The 13,969-nt window shown below is 35.6% G+C and overlaps 1 protein-coding gene across 19 annotated transcripts in view; it reads left to right on the plus strand.

The window, feature by feature from the left end:
- LOC150075038 (uncharacterized) overlaps window positions 1–13,969 on the plus strand; it is a 595,491-nt gene that overhangs the window by 15,096 nt on the left and 566,426 nt on the right. For all 19 annotated transcript variants that reach the window (XR_016547877.1, XR_016547878.1, XR_016547879.1 and 16 more), the window contains exon 2: window positions 9,947–10,847. Coding sequence is in view for 16 of the 19 variants with exons in the window: in XM_090388651.1 (XP_090244777.1) it covers window positions 9,993–10,847 (855 nt within the window). In the remaining 3 variants the exon portion in view is untranslated. The remainder of the gene's footprint in view (window positions 1–9,946; window positions 10,848–13,969) is intronic.

Consider the following 13,969-nt stretch of genomic DNA (forward strand, 5'->3'; position numbering starts at 1 on the left):
GCTGTTTGATTTTCAAAGAAATAATTCATTTCACTGAAAATTACAAAAAACGTGTTAGATATAAAATTGAGGCATCAGTCTTTTAGTCTCTTCAAGTTTCTAATTTAAAAGATCATTGTCCATGAAATCTCAAACTGCATGTATGTATATATTACGTATATGAATATTATTAAAAATTAAAAAAAAATTGTATGTTTGATACTATTAGTTACTTCCTGTCAGGTTGCAGGAGCACCTGTCTGGTTCTGTATGAAAAACAGTATGATCACTTCAAAAACTATTGCAGTAAAAGTTTGATTATATTTAGTATGGTAGAAAAAATTTCAGATTTTTAATAATTGATTTCAAAAGAAACCTGAATTTTAAGGCTTCTTTTGAAATTTATTTCAGATTTGGCACTCTTCATAGTAGGTGGGGGTTAACATTACTGATGTTGCTTCCTGCAGGGTAGTACCATTTTGAGAAAATAATGGGTTTCCTGTTGTCTTTATGCTGTGAAAACAATCAATCTTTCAAAAACAATGAGGGTAGGACAGTAGATGTTTATTGACCTACTGGTAGAGAAAAAAACAAGTAACCTGAAACCTTTAAACAAACACAGCATTGCCACTTGCCCAGTACCATGCAATTCTTCATGCAAAATCCAAATAGTTGCAAAAATTGTGGCAGGGCATCTGTCAGGTTTTTCACCCAGTTTCTATTCAAAAAATAGGAAAATCACTTCAGAAGCTATTGCAGTAAAAGTTTAATTGTATTTAGGATGGTAGAAAATTTTCAGATTTTTAATAATTGATTAATGGTTAATGTGGGAATATTATTTTCAAGGGACACCTCCGAGGTGTCTCACCACTGCTGTTGTGTTAAAGTTTTATTATTATTATTATTTTTTTTTTTTTGTGTATTTCCAATGAAATGGTTTTATTTTGTAAAGTTAAAAGGGTTTTAATTTATGTTACTGTATTTAATATATGGTGTGTGTAATTAATAAAGGGGTAAGTGGTATATTTTTTCTTGCATCCAAAGGAAATCACCTTTTTTAATTCATGGGAGGGTGTGTGTATAAATTCATGATTTTAGGGGGTTGCAAAGTTTGAAGCCCTGCTACAGTGTTTCATTATTGGTCAACATTAAGGTTGACCATAATGAGACAGCCTTACTTAACTAGCTTATTTTCTCTATCTAAAGAAATTTTTGTCATACTCCTCGGATCATTTGGCCTGTAACTGCTACCTCACTGCCATCTCCCTCTACTGCAAGTCATCTTGTACTACACTGACTCAGTCTGTTTTCTTGGTCTGACTTGGGCAGATCAAGGTAACAGATATTGAGTCAGTATGTGTGTTGGCCTTGATCTGACTTGGGCTGGTTTTAATTAAATCTTTGCCTTCCCTTCATCCCTCCGTATCTCTTGAAAACAATCTTGAAACAATGAAATTCCTCTCAATCTCATAACTCTGAATGACACCATGCATTACTAAGCTCAAGTACAAAGGGTACTAGGAAAGTTTTGCAATATGATGCAACAATGAATCACAGGAAGCTGCTTGTTGCTGCATGTTGAGACATGTTCATACGTGCATAGTAGCTGCCGCGCCAAGTCAATGGGCTCAGTTATTCATTAGTAGTGAGAGTGTAAAGTGCTTGCGATGCCATCGTGGTCACGAAATGAGATAAGGACAGTTTTGCAGTATAATTTCGTGCGTGGTTTAACCATAGACCAGTGCTTAGAAGAAATGACTCTTGCACTAGATGATGATTGTTCACATCGTACAACGATATTCAGGTGGTATAGAGAATTCCAAAGGGGAAATTTCACTCTGGAGGATTCTGAGAGGCCGGGAAGGCCACGAACGTCAGTTACGGAGGAAAACGTTACTGCTGTGAGGAAAATGCTTGACGAAAACAGGCGAGTGACCTACCAACAGATAGAGGATACTTTGGGCCTAAATGCACCAGCAATTCGTTCGATTCTGCAAGATCACTTGCACGTGAAGAAACTTTGTTCTCTCTCTCTCTGGGTGCCGCATCAACTGACTGAAGAGCAGATGACACGACGTGTGACTTGGTGCCGGGAGATGTAAAAAAGTTTGATAAGGGACAATCTCGGTATGTGAACAACATCGTGACAGGTGACGAGACTTGGCTGTACTATTACGATCTGACGACCAAGGCTCAAAACAAAGTTTGGGTCTTTGATGATGACGACACACCCGTAATTGTCAGAAAATCCCGATCTGTAAAGAAGAAAATGATAGCTGTATTTTTCAAATCGAGTGGAATTGTGGAACGTGTCGTTTTGGACACGCAGAAGACAGTCACAGCTAAGTGGTATACTGAAAAGTGGAAGACAGTCACAGCTAAGTGGTATACTGCCTAAAGTCATTGGATCTATGAAGAACCTGCGGCCAAAGTCAAGAATGGACACCTGGTACCTCCATCACGATAATGCTGCAGCTCACCGCGCCAAAGCCTGCACCGAATATTTGACCACGACAGGACTGACACTTCTCGAGCACCCTCCCTACAGTCCAGACCTTGCTCCCTGCAACTTTGCACTGTTCCCGCATGTGAAAATGAAGCTAAAAGGGAGGCGGTTTTCCAGTGATGAGGACCTTCTACGGGCTTGGGACAACGAGTGTGCTTTACTCCCTAGTGAAACGTGGCAGAACTGGTTTAAAGATTGGTTTCGGAGGATGGAGAGGTGTATTGAATGTAGAGGAAATTACTTTGGAAAAATTAAATAAACAAAGCTGTATTGCAAAACTTTCCTAGTACCCTTTGTATATCAGCATTAGTTGATTTGATCAAAAGCTTAAATGAAGTTTAAAGGAAGGAATTCATCAAAAGATGTTCAGCCATTAAAAAAAAAATGTGTGTGTGTGTATATATATATATATATATTTTTTTTTTTTTTTTTTTTTTGTTCATGGGTTTGAAGGAGAAGTATGGGGGGGGGGAGGTGCCGGAAACTTTGCTCTAGGGACTAAACAAAATAAAGAAGTCTTATTGCACTTGCAGATGGCCTTAAGATCTGATCCATTTCATGAGATCTTCTAGAAGCCATTAATAACAACAATCTGATTAAATTAGCACTAGCACTTGTCAAAAATTATTTTGCCAGATTTGGCCTCCTGAATACTGAAAAATCTGCATATATTTTAGTTACTGAAAAAGCTGGGGCCATGCAGTTCTTGCCATACAGAAACTGAGTTCTAAAATAACATTTAGTTACCTTTACTCTAATGAATATGGGGATTAAATGTAATATGTTAAAATGGACAAATGTGAAAACCAACTTCTCTTATTCAGTATCATGTACCCAAATGTTTAATCTCAAATTTCCAAAGTCTCTAGTCTACTTCTGGTTAGGGCCTTAAATTCTTTAGAAATCTTTATTGCAATAATAATACAGATCGATACATTGCTCTTCACAAGGCCAGGGGTTATTCCCTTGTTAAACTGTACAATTGGTCAGCTCCATTTCTGTGGGTCTGCGAGATCATTGGATGTTATCTCAAAAAACACTTGGCTTGGCCCAGTCTTTGCTCTGTCAAATAGTCGACTAAAGTTTACTGACAGGATGTTCTTTGGGCCATCCAGGGTGGGCAACCGTCCCGATATAGTCGGAATTGTCCCGATTTAGAACTTCAAGTCCTGCTTCCATATAATATCAGCATTTGTCCTGATAAGAAAGGAAATAACTGTTAATTTATTGATTTTATGTATTTTTAATTAATTCTTATTGGAATCTAATGGATATGTTAAAAATTAATTCTAATAACAAGAGGGAAAAATAAGAAAGTCTAAAGGCATTTTGTTCATCACTGAGTAATGAAGAAAAGAAAATGTGCATTGATGAAAAATGGGAGGAATTTTTTTCAAAATTTCCAGAGGCAAATAATTCGTCTCAAATTGTAAGCTTCATATTAAGCATTCCACATTCAAATGCTTCATCAAAAGAGTTTTCAAGTTAATGAAAACTGGTTGGTGGAAAGAGAAAAACCGTCTTTTATTAGAAAATTTAGAAGCCAAACTTATGGTGAAAGAAAACTAACATGTTCTGTTAAGAAATTTTAAAACTAGCGATATCTAAAGAAAAATAGTAGTCTTCCTCGCTATTTTTAAAATAACTGTTATAAATAATATTATAGTTTATATAGGACAAATACATATTAACAACAATCATATAACAAATACTAATTGATTGATTGATAAAAAATGTATTTTAATTGTAATTTTATATTTTTCTTTTACTTTTTAAAGGAAAAAATGCTATATATTTGGTTTCAAGTTGTCCCGCTTACCAATTTTCAAAATATGGCCACCCTGGGGCCATCTCAAACTAATGATCAAACTAAACTTTGAACCTGTACTGTTCAATGTTGACATGAAATACAGGACCCAAATCATTAAGATAATTCTTGGTGACCAACATTTACATTGTATGGTGAGTGAATCCTATGGACCTTCTTTTGCCTCCATATTCTAGCCTGGGTGCAGTGTGTGTTGGCTTAGTACAGAATATGAGTTAGGGTGTATGATTGGTGTTTTGTCAGAGTGTTTGCCTCTTTACAGCTTTACCTTTCCCCCCCCCCTCCTCCATTGACTTAGAGTTAACTGATTTGTGTTGTGTCCTGACCTGCATGCCATCCAGAGCAACTGTAAGTTCAACTGTTCTGCAAGAGCTCTTAGTAATAGTACTTAAGTTGCTTACAATAAAATGATATTTATTTATAACAGAGATACTGATCACAGCATTATATTGAGTGTTCACAGATCTAGACCAGGGGTCAGCAAACTTTTTTCTGTAAAGGGCCAGATAAGTAAATACTTCAGGCTTTGCGGGCCAAGAGGCAAAATCGAGGATATTATGTAGGTTGTGTTGTTATTTGGTTTTTATGAGCATTAGCAACTAAGGCCATATTGCTCCGGGAATACGCGGTGGTCATTCCCTGACCTTTCTGCATCCTCCGTATTTGGTGGTTACGGGCTCGAACCCCGGTCTAATCAAGAAGTGTGTGCTATGCACTGCCGCTCCTGCCCCTGGCTACGGAGGCACCATTATGTAGGTACTTATATAATAAGAGAGAAAAGAAATTTACACAAAGTTTTTATTGACGAAATTCAAAATATAATTATAATTGAGTACAATATTTTGGAATACAGGTCTACTAATGAGAAGACTGGAATTCTTTTTTTTTTTTTTTTTTTGGGAAAATATTTTGCTTAATTAGGATTCAAAGTGTTTCCTATCATCGAAATCAATTGCAAATATTCATCTGTTAATTCTGATATGTAGTGCGGCGAGCAGCAGTTCTAAGCGATGAGAGCACCACATACGGTCTCTGTCCCGACTTTGCCCCGTTGTAATGTGAAAGCAGCCATAGACAATACATAAATGATTGAGCGTGACTGTGTTTCAATAAAACTTTATTCGTGGATACTGAAATTTGAATTCATAAAATTTTCATGTCAAGAAATAGGGCTGCTTTTGGGCTGTGGGCTGTAGTTTTCCAGGTCCTGATCTAGACAATAAGTTTCCTACTTAATTCCCACCCTGTTTCCATCCTAAAATTGTTCACTTTTAGGATGGAAGAAGCAGTTCCAGATTAATTCACAAATTTACAGACAAGATCCACTTGAGCTGCATGCAACAGTATTTCTTGTTAGTGAAAGTTTCTTGGTGTCCCAGTCCTTTTGTTAAATTTATTTTGTTGATGTAAGAAAAGGCAACTGTTTAGTAAAGGAGTGGGATACTGTTTCAACACAGGTTGAAATAGTATCCCAAACTTGCGTGGGCTTACTCTTTGTAAACTACTATTTTTATGAGTCAGCTTAAAGTAACTAGTCATTTTTAATTGGATAACATTGCCCTATAGGTTAGTGTGTTATTCATTAAAACTGGAGGACATATTTAGGTTACTCATCAAACAACTGCCAGCCTCACTTTAGTGAGTTTGTATCAAGTGGTGAATAAATGTATTGAATCTAAATGATTAGCCAGCTGGTGTGTGGGAAAAACAACTTCTGATCAAAAACTTACCTTTCACTTACCCAGTGCAACAGTTTAGTAAAGCAGCAGGATACTGTTTTAATGGACGTATTAAAATAGTTTTAAAAAATAATGCACTGCCACTGGAGGGACAAAAGTATCCCCAGACAGTGTCGAAGAAAAACATCACACAATATGCAATATTTTCTGAAATTAAAAAAGCAGTATGATTTGGTACGAAGAGAACAAGTGCGCTGGAATGTCTGGCTCTGGTCTTAACCCCTCATTATAAATATTAATATAAATAATTACATATAATTTTAGAATAAACAGTATACTATAAATATATTTGTACAGTGATTGATTACACTATGTATCAGATTTTTAAAGATTCCATTTACAATAGGCTTGAAATAATTGCACATTCGAACTAATGGCTCATTGAGATGGAATGTTTACATACAGTTTAGATCTTGCAGTCGTGAAAAAAGAAAATGGCGAGTCACATATTGTTTACGTTCTACATTTTGAAAGTGAATTCTGTACTAATATCACAGATTATGCCACTGTTTTTGATTTATTTTAAATTAAAAACCTTCACTATGGCTCCTAAAGTTAATAAACCTCATACAGAGAAGAAAAGAACAACATTAAAGCTTAGTAATAAGCTTTATATAATCCAAACTATTACATTAGGGTCTCCCAGAAAGTTAATTCATATACCCATTGTGTCTGTAAATTGCTGGTTGATTTGCCTGTTTAGCTGGACGGAAAACCCCAGTTTCTGGGGGGGGGGGACCTTGCTATCTACGTCTGAGACCGAATAAGTGAAAAATGCCTATGAACATTCTTCACGTTATCGATGGGATTTGAACCTGAGCCTTTTCCACCCGGCGTGTGGAGTACTGTGACGATACCATTGTGCTGCCCGCACAGACTGAACTTGATATAATAAAAAAAAAAAAAAAAAAAAAATAGGCAGGAGTGTATTAATGGCAGAATATAACATTCAATTGTCAACATTTTCTGTTTTTTATGTGCAGTTAATAAAATTGCATTCTTAATCTCTATTTCTTATTTAGCCTCATTATTTCTGAATTAAATATATTAAAAATAAAGCTTTCTAACTAAAAGAAAAATCGAAATAACGGCACTTTGAATCTCTGAAGGTGCCATTATTCCGAAAGTCTATTGTATCTGCATTTCTTGGTGAATTTGGATATGCTGATTCTGACATATGGCTAATACAATTAATTACAAATGTACTTGAACCGATAACGTGGAATTAACTTAAGAAATCTCAAAAAATATATACATATATATATTTTTTGAGATTTCTGACAACTTTGTGATTAATTTTATAAAAAAAAAAGTAAACTTATCAACTAGTACATTAGAACTTTTTTTTTAAGTACTTTAATTATTAAATTAAATGCCGTAAGAAAGTAAAATTACAATTTTATTAATTTAGTGCCTACTATACATGTTTTACATATTTGAACCGTGTATATATATATATATATATATATATATATATATATATCCAATATTTTAAATTAAATAAAACATAAACCAGTAGTATGGCAAAAACTATAGAGCGAAAATTAACATAAAAATAAATAAGGGTTATTTTTATGTTAATTTTCGCTCTATAGTTTTTGCCATACTACTGGCTTATGTTTTATTTAATTTAAAATATTGGATGTATTTCAGCTTCATATGGAGGAATTGCATGTCGCTGCCTTTAATGAACGCCTAATTATTTATTTATTTATTTATTTATTCCCTTTATTATACAGTAATTTAATTTATGTTAATATTTAATACAAATCAATGATAGTATATATATATATATATATATATATATATATATATATATATATATATAGTGGTGGTATGTAATAAGAAATACTGTACAGTAATAAATTAAACAAGTTAATGTATGCAGTGTTTCATTTCAGTTTTTTTTCCCCCTTTTTCTGCGATTAATAGAAGTTCAAAGTAAATATGTGAGAGCTGTTCAGTAAAGAATGATCATAATTTTAAAAATAAAAAATTTCCTTCCAGAATAATCAGTTGAACCAGTAACTAAGTTATTGGTTTATCAGTTAACTAACTTAACACATTCGCTTCTGGAATGCATCCTTGCATCAAAACGAACTGGATGTGTTGTGCCGCCGACTGGGCTAGCTGGGTGGGTAAAGTGCCTGCCTGGCAACACAAAGGTTGTGGGTTCGAATCCCGCCTCGGGCTTGGATCAAAGTACTGCAAAAACCTTGGGAGGTGCATTATGGCCATAGAAGCCGATGCGCCAATAACTACCAAAAAAAAATGTGTTGTGCCTTACTGCAAATATGCATCCATTCAACTGCAGTCAATAAATGAGTGCTGTAAAAGGAAAGGTGCATGAAATGAATAATTGATCAGTATCAGCACACTGATTGAACCATGGACTATTTACATTACAGCTGGGATTTTGGTTAGTGGCAATTGCACTGTATAGATTGAATCAGCTCTTTATATTATGTCTTCTGATACCGAAATATCATTACAATACAATACACCTTGTGTGGTGCTGGGCTAATTAATAATATTGTTCAGTAAATGCCAAAGAAGTACAGCATAAAATTTCAGAAGAAATATACACACGGTGTATTGTAAAATCTGAAAAGTTCACATGTATCATGTTTTTGACTGAAGTTTTGCATTTTCAGTTAATATTATTGACCAGAACACTACAATATTTCAAACAGAAGTCATTTATTGGCAGCAGTAGTATGAATGCCTAAAATTTGGTTATGAAAACTGGTTCTTGCAGTCATTTCAATTAATTACTAAATTTAATTGAAAAAATAATTATGAATTTGACGTTTTATGTTAATGAAGAACGTAGACTTGTTAAATAAAACAAGGAAAATAAAAAGATTACAAAATTCTTTAAATGATTGCTACATTATAAGCAGTGAAAATTTGGGATCAGTTTTATAGCATGGTTCAAAACTGATACCATGTACTGCTTGACCACAAATTGCAGTTAATAAGGGATAAGCTAAAGTTTTTAATTTTTCCGTTCGAGTTGCTTAAAGAAATTTTTATCATATTCGTCATAATCATTACTTATGATCTTGTGATAATGTCAAGTTGATAGTCAGGATGACTACCAACTTGACATTATCACAAGACAACTTATACCTGGGTGTGTAATTAGATTCTGGTATCAATGTGACTTCTTTTGATAAGAATCATAATACCTCCTCTCCCTGAACATATATAATCACCATAGTGAGGAATGTTGAGAAAATACTAAAAAAATTAACATCTTTAAGATGTGGAATATGGTTTCCTGTATTTCATATTCACATCTAATTTTATGCATTGGATTATGCATTAATTATTATTATTAATTGGGGAAAACATGCCAATATGTAGTTCCACTTTGTTACAGTTGATTGATGGAGTCACGTTATTAGTTTTTATTAGTTTTAGTTTTTTGAGATTGGCAGGTATGTGATGGTCCTGGGGTAAAGTATGTGGACAGTGGTGTTTACAATGGAAGATCAGTCGCCATATGCTGCTCTAGAAAGTACACAGCTTATTGTTAACCATTGCAACTTGTATATTGGCTGTAATAAAATTCCTGCTTTGTCATTGTCAGTGGCATATATTTATGTGCAGAGGCAGCTTTATCTTCCCCACCATCACTACATGCATCCAGACGCATGCTGCTGACAATGATGAAAATGCCTAGAGCCACCCATAGGCACATGATTTGCTTGTGTTTTGGTATATTTGTCTCCATTTCTGTGCTACTCATAATAATAAATTTATCATATTGCATAATAAATGATTTTCTGTATCTAGAATAAATGTGTGTGCTATTGAAAAAAAAAGATTATGTAACAGTATAGCTGAACAACCCTTGTAATTGATTATGCTTCGATTTGTTTCTTCTAGGTATTTCTTCCTATTTGTTAACCTAGTCATCAAAAGAACATATAAAATGGGAACACAACAGTTTTGTCTGAAATGGAACAATCATCATTCCAATATGTTAACTGTATTTGAACAGTTGCTGTCTAGTGAAGCTCTTGTTGATGTGACTTTGGCTTGTGAAGGGTTAAGTTTAAAAGCTCATAAAATGGTGCTATCGGCATGCAGTCCATTCTTTCAGAGTTTATTTCTTGAAAACCCATGTAAACATCCCATTGTAATTATGAAAGACATGAGATATACAGATTTAAAAGCAATTATAGATTTTATGTATCGTGGTGAAGTTAATGTATCCCATGATCAGTTATCAGCTCTCTTGAAAACAGCAGAGACACTGAAAGTTAAAGGTCTTGCAGAAGTTACTGGTGAAAATCGGCAAGGATCTGGTATTATTCAACAAGAAATAGTTCAACAGACAATTGCATCCTCGGCCTTACCGTCTTCAGGGTCAAGCCAACAGCAACGGTCTGAAACGCCACCGTTAAGCAGAAGAAAACGTGGTAGGCCAAGAAAACGTTCATTAAGTGATTCCAATCGTAGTGACACTGAAGATCAAATTTCATCAAAAATAAAGGAACCAGAATCACCAGATGTGGAGGAAGTTGTTAGTGATTCAACAGAAATCTCTAATGAAGCAAGACAAAGGATTTCTTTACCTCCCACTTCCCAGTCTCAGGTCACTGTCCATCAATCTTTGCACTCAACTCCTGTTCATAATGCTCTTGTACCACTTAAGTCACTTTCATTACCATCCGCTCATTCTTCCCAAGATGCCCACGTTACAGAAGAGCCACAGTCTGGTGACGAAGGGGACTTTGAAGTAGAGCCATCAAAATTAATGGAACAGACACTTACAACAGATAATGTAAGTAATCTTTATTAGTATATTAGGTTAACATTTATTTTAAACGTGGGGGGGGAAGTAGTTTGAATAAACTGATTTGAATACTGTTTAAAAATAGTTCACATTTATATTCTTATTTCATATTCAAGATAGTGTGATGAACAAAAGCAAGGATGAACAAATTTGTTCCAGATATAGGTTTCAGAATTAATGTAAAAAATTGGTGATAATTAGCTGAAAAGATGGAGACTTATTAAAGTGTGTGGAGGGAAAGACGTGTTACCTGCTTGATACTGGAAAAAATTTATTTTATTTTGTAATTCTAAATGTTTATAGAGATTTAGACAGGCTCATTTCAGAACATTCCATTGCTAAACAAATAAAATAAGTTTCTGTATTCTATTTTGGAATTGTGTTGTTTCCCAATTTAAGACACTTCAAAATAAGGTTATTTCCAATTATGTAGCAAAGCGTCTCTTTCCTTCATACTTTTAGTTAAAGTACACCTACTGAAAACTTATTGTTCATCTCAAAGCAACATTTTAGATCCCAGTTGAGAGAGTTTGAATGATATGCTCAGGCTATTCTTACTACCAGGGAATAATCTGAGCCATAGTTGTCACCTTATACAGGAACTCCCTTTCTTACGTAAGGGTTGCGTTCCACGGAACGCCACATAAGTCGGAATTTTCCCCATGCTTGTGCCAGCACTCGCAACTGTGCTCGCTGAATTGATTGAATCAAAAAAGAAATGTTCGATGAATATATAAATAGAATTATTTATTGTATTTATTCAATTCTTTATCTCATGCACAGGAAAACTTACAAAAGTGTGCAATTTAAAAAATTCCAAAATTATAAAAAAAGAGACAAGACAGGCATAACGTCGGTAAGTTTTACCTCTCGAGCACCGTTGCCAGAACCGACGTCTTCAACTGATAAGTAAGATTGCTGCGGAGGATGAGGGCTGTGTAGATTTAAAAGGGGTCGGCTGCTCAACATTACGAAAGAACATATTAATGGATGATTAGATGGTGGCTTTTTTCTTTACGTCATAGATTTCTTTGTAGCAAGCAAGCATATCATTCACCCCTCTTAACTTTTAAGATTGTTCGCTGTCAGGATCCATCTTCTCAAACCTCGCCATTGCCAATGCAATTTCACAAAATGCCATTGCCATCTCCGGTGATGAAGCGTCTTGGCTCCTCATTTGGTTCATCTTTTAGCTTCATCAGCATTTTCTTCTTTTGCTATCGCTGCCTGCAAGTCAATAAATTGTTTGTTAGATAATTCCTTATCTTCTTCCTCTACGTCTTTGACATCAACCTCTAATTGAAGTAGCTCTGCAACTTTTACAATCTTATCTGTAACATCTTCATATTATTCGTATTTTTCAAAGCCTTTTATGTGCCATGTGAATATTTTCTTCCGTGCGCCATTAAAACAACTTTTAGTAATTTCCGCCCAGGCCTTATTAATGTTTTAAGATGACATGGTAAATATCGTAAGATTTCCAAAAGTCTCTTAACGAAAATTTTTTCTCATCATCTACTGCACAAAATGCTGTGTGTAAATAGTATCCTTTTAAATTCGAAATAACACCCTGATCCATTGGTTGCATGAGTGAAGTCATGTTTGCTGGTAGAAATATGACTTGTGTTCGAGTTAAATCATCTAGACGTGTAGGATGTAGTAGTAGCAGCATGTGATGCAAGAAAGCAAGTGTATGAGCCTCTGCAGCATCAGCCAAAAAAAAAAAAAAAAAAATCGCACCATTTCCTCCAAATGCCTGTCCAGTTCCTCCTTAAATTTATTTAACCTATCAACTTCCACAACGACAGATGGAAGTTTGTTCCAGCAATTAACCTCCCGCTGGCTAAAGGCAAATTTCCGCACATCTATTCTACATCTGTCTTTTCTTAATTTGAATTTATGCCCCCTTAGGTTCGTAATCTGAACAAGTGGAAGGATCCCATCAGAATTCAGCGTGCTCAACCCATTCAAGGCCTTATACACCTCAATCAGATCACCGTGCAGGTGCCTAGTCTCCAGCCACTGCAATTTGCAGAACTTAAGCCTCTCTTGGTAAGAGGATCCCTTCATTCCCCTCACTAATCTTGTTGCCCTTCTCTGTACACGCTCAAGCAAATCGACATCCTTCCTAAAATGAGGCCTCCAGATCTGTACCTCCATTGCCTTATACAGAAGTACAATCACCTCCTTTTTCCTGCTAGCAAAATTCCTATATATCATTGACAAAACCCCATGACCTGCCCTGGCAGCCTGTCTGCATTGCTCAGAAAACTTCATATCTGACTGCACAATTACTCCCAGATCTTTTTCATTTTCTACCACCTTAAGTGTAGTACCACACAGTTGGTACGTTTCTCAGGGGTTACTTCTACCCTACCCATCTGCAGAACTTTGCATTTGTCAAGGTTAAACTTCAGTTGCCACTTCTTAGCCCATCTGCTCAAATTTTCTAGATCCTGTTCCAGTAGCACACTGCCATTACTGTCATTAACAACCCTGCCAACCTTTGTATCATCTGCAAACTTCGACACTAAGCCTGATATACCTTCATCAATATCATTGATAAATATACAAAACAACAGACGTCTCCATAGCCAGGTGGGTAGGAGTAGCAGTGTGTAGCACGCACTTCTTGATTAGACCGGGGTTCGAACCCGTGACTACCAAATACGGAGGGCGCGGAAAGGTCAGGGAATGACCACCGCATATCCCTGGAGCAACTTGGCCTTAGTTGCTAATGCTCCTAAAAACCAAATAAACAACAACAAACAAAACAACAGTGGACCCAACACCGAACCCTGTGGGACTTCGCTAAATAACATTAGTCCACGCACAGCAACACCCACTGATTACCACCCTGTCTTCTCCCACTCAACCATCGTTTTATCCATTGTAGCAACTTACCTTTAATACCATTCTGCTCCAATTTGTACAATAGTCTTCCCTGTGCAACAGTGTAAAAAGCTTTCCTGAAATCCAAATATATGATATCAAAATTATTTTTTGCATCCAGTTCCTTTGTAACCACATCATAATATCCTATCAAATTTGTCAGACAAGTCTTTCTCTTAACAAACCCATGCTGTGTCTGAATTATTGCTGCAGTCTTG

Source organism: Mastigoproctus giganteus, chromosome 14, assembly GCF_048544385.1.
Source record: "Mastigoproctus giganteus isolate SK-2022 chromosome 14, ASM4854438v1, whole genome shotgun sequence".
Classification (NCBI taxonomy): domain Eukaryota; kingdom Metazoa; phylum Arthropoda; class Arachnida; order Uropygi; family Thelyphonidae; genus Mastigoproctus; species Mastigoproctus giganteus.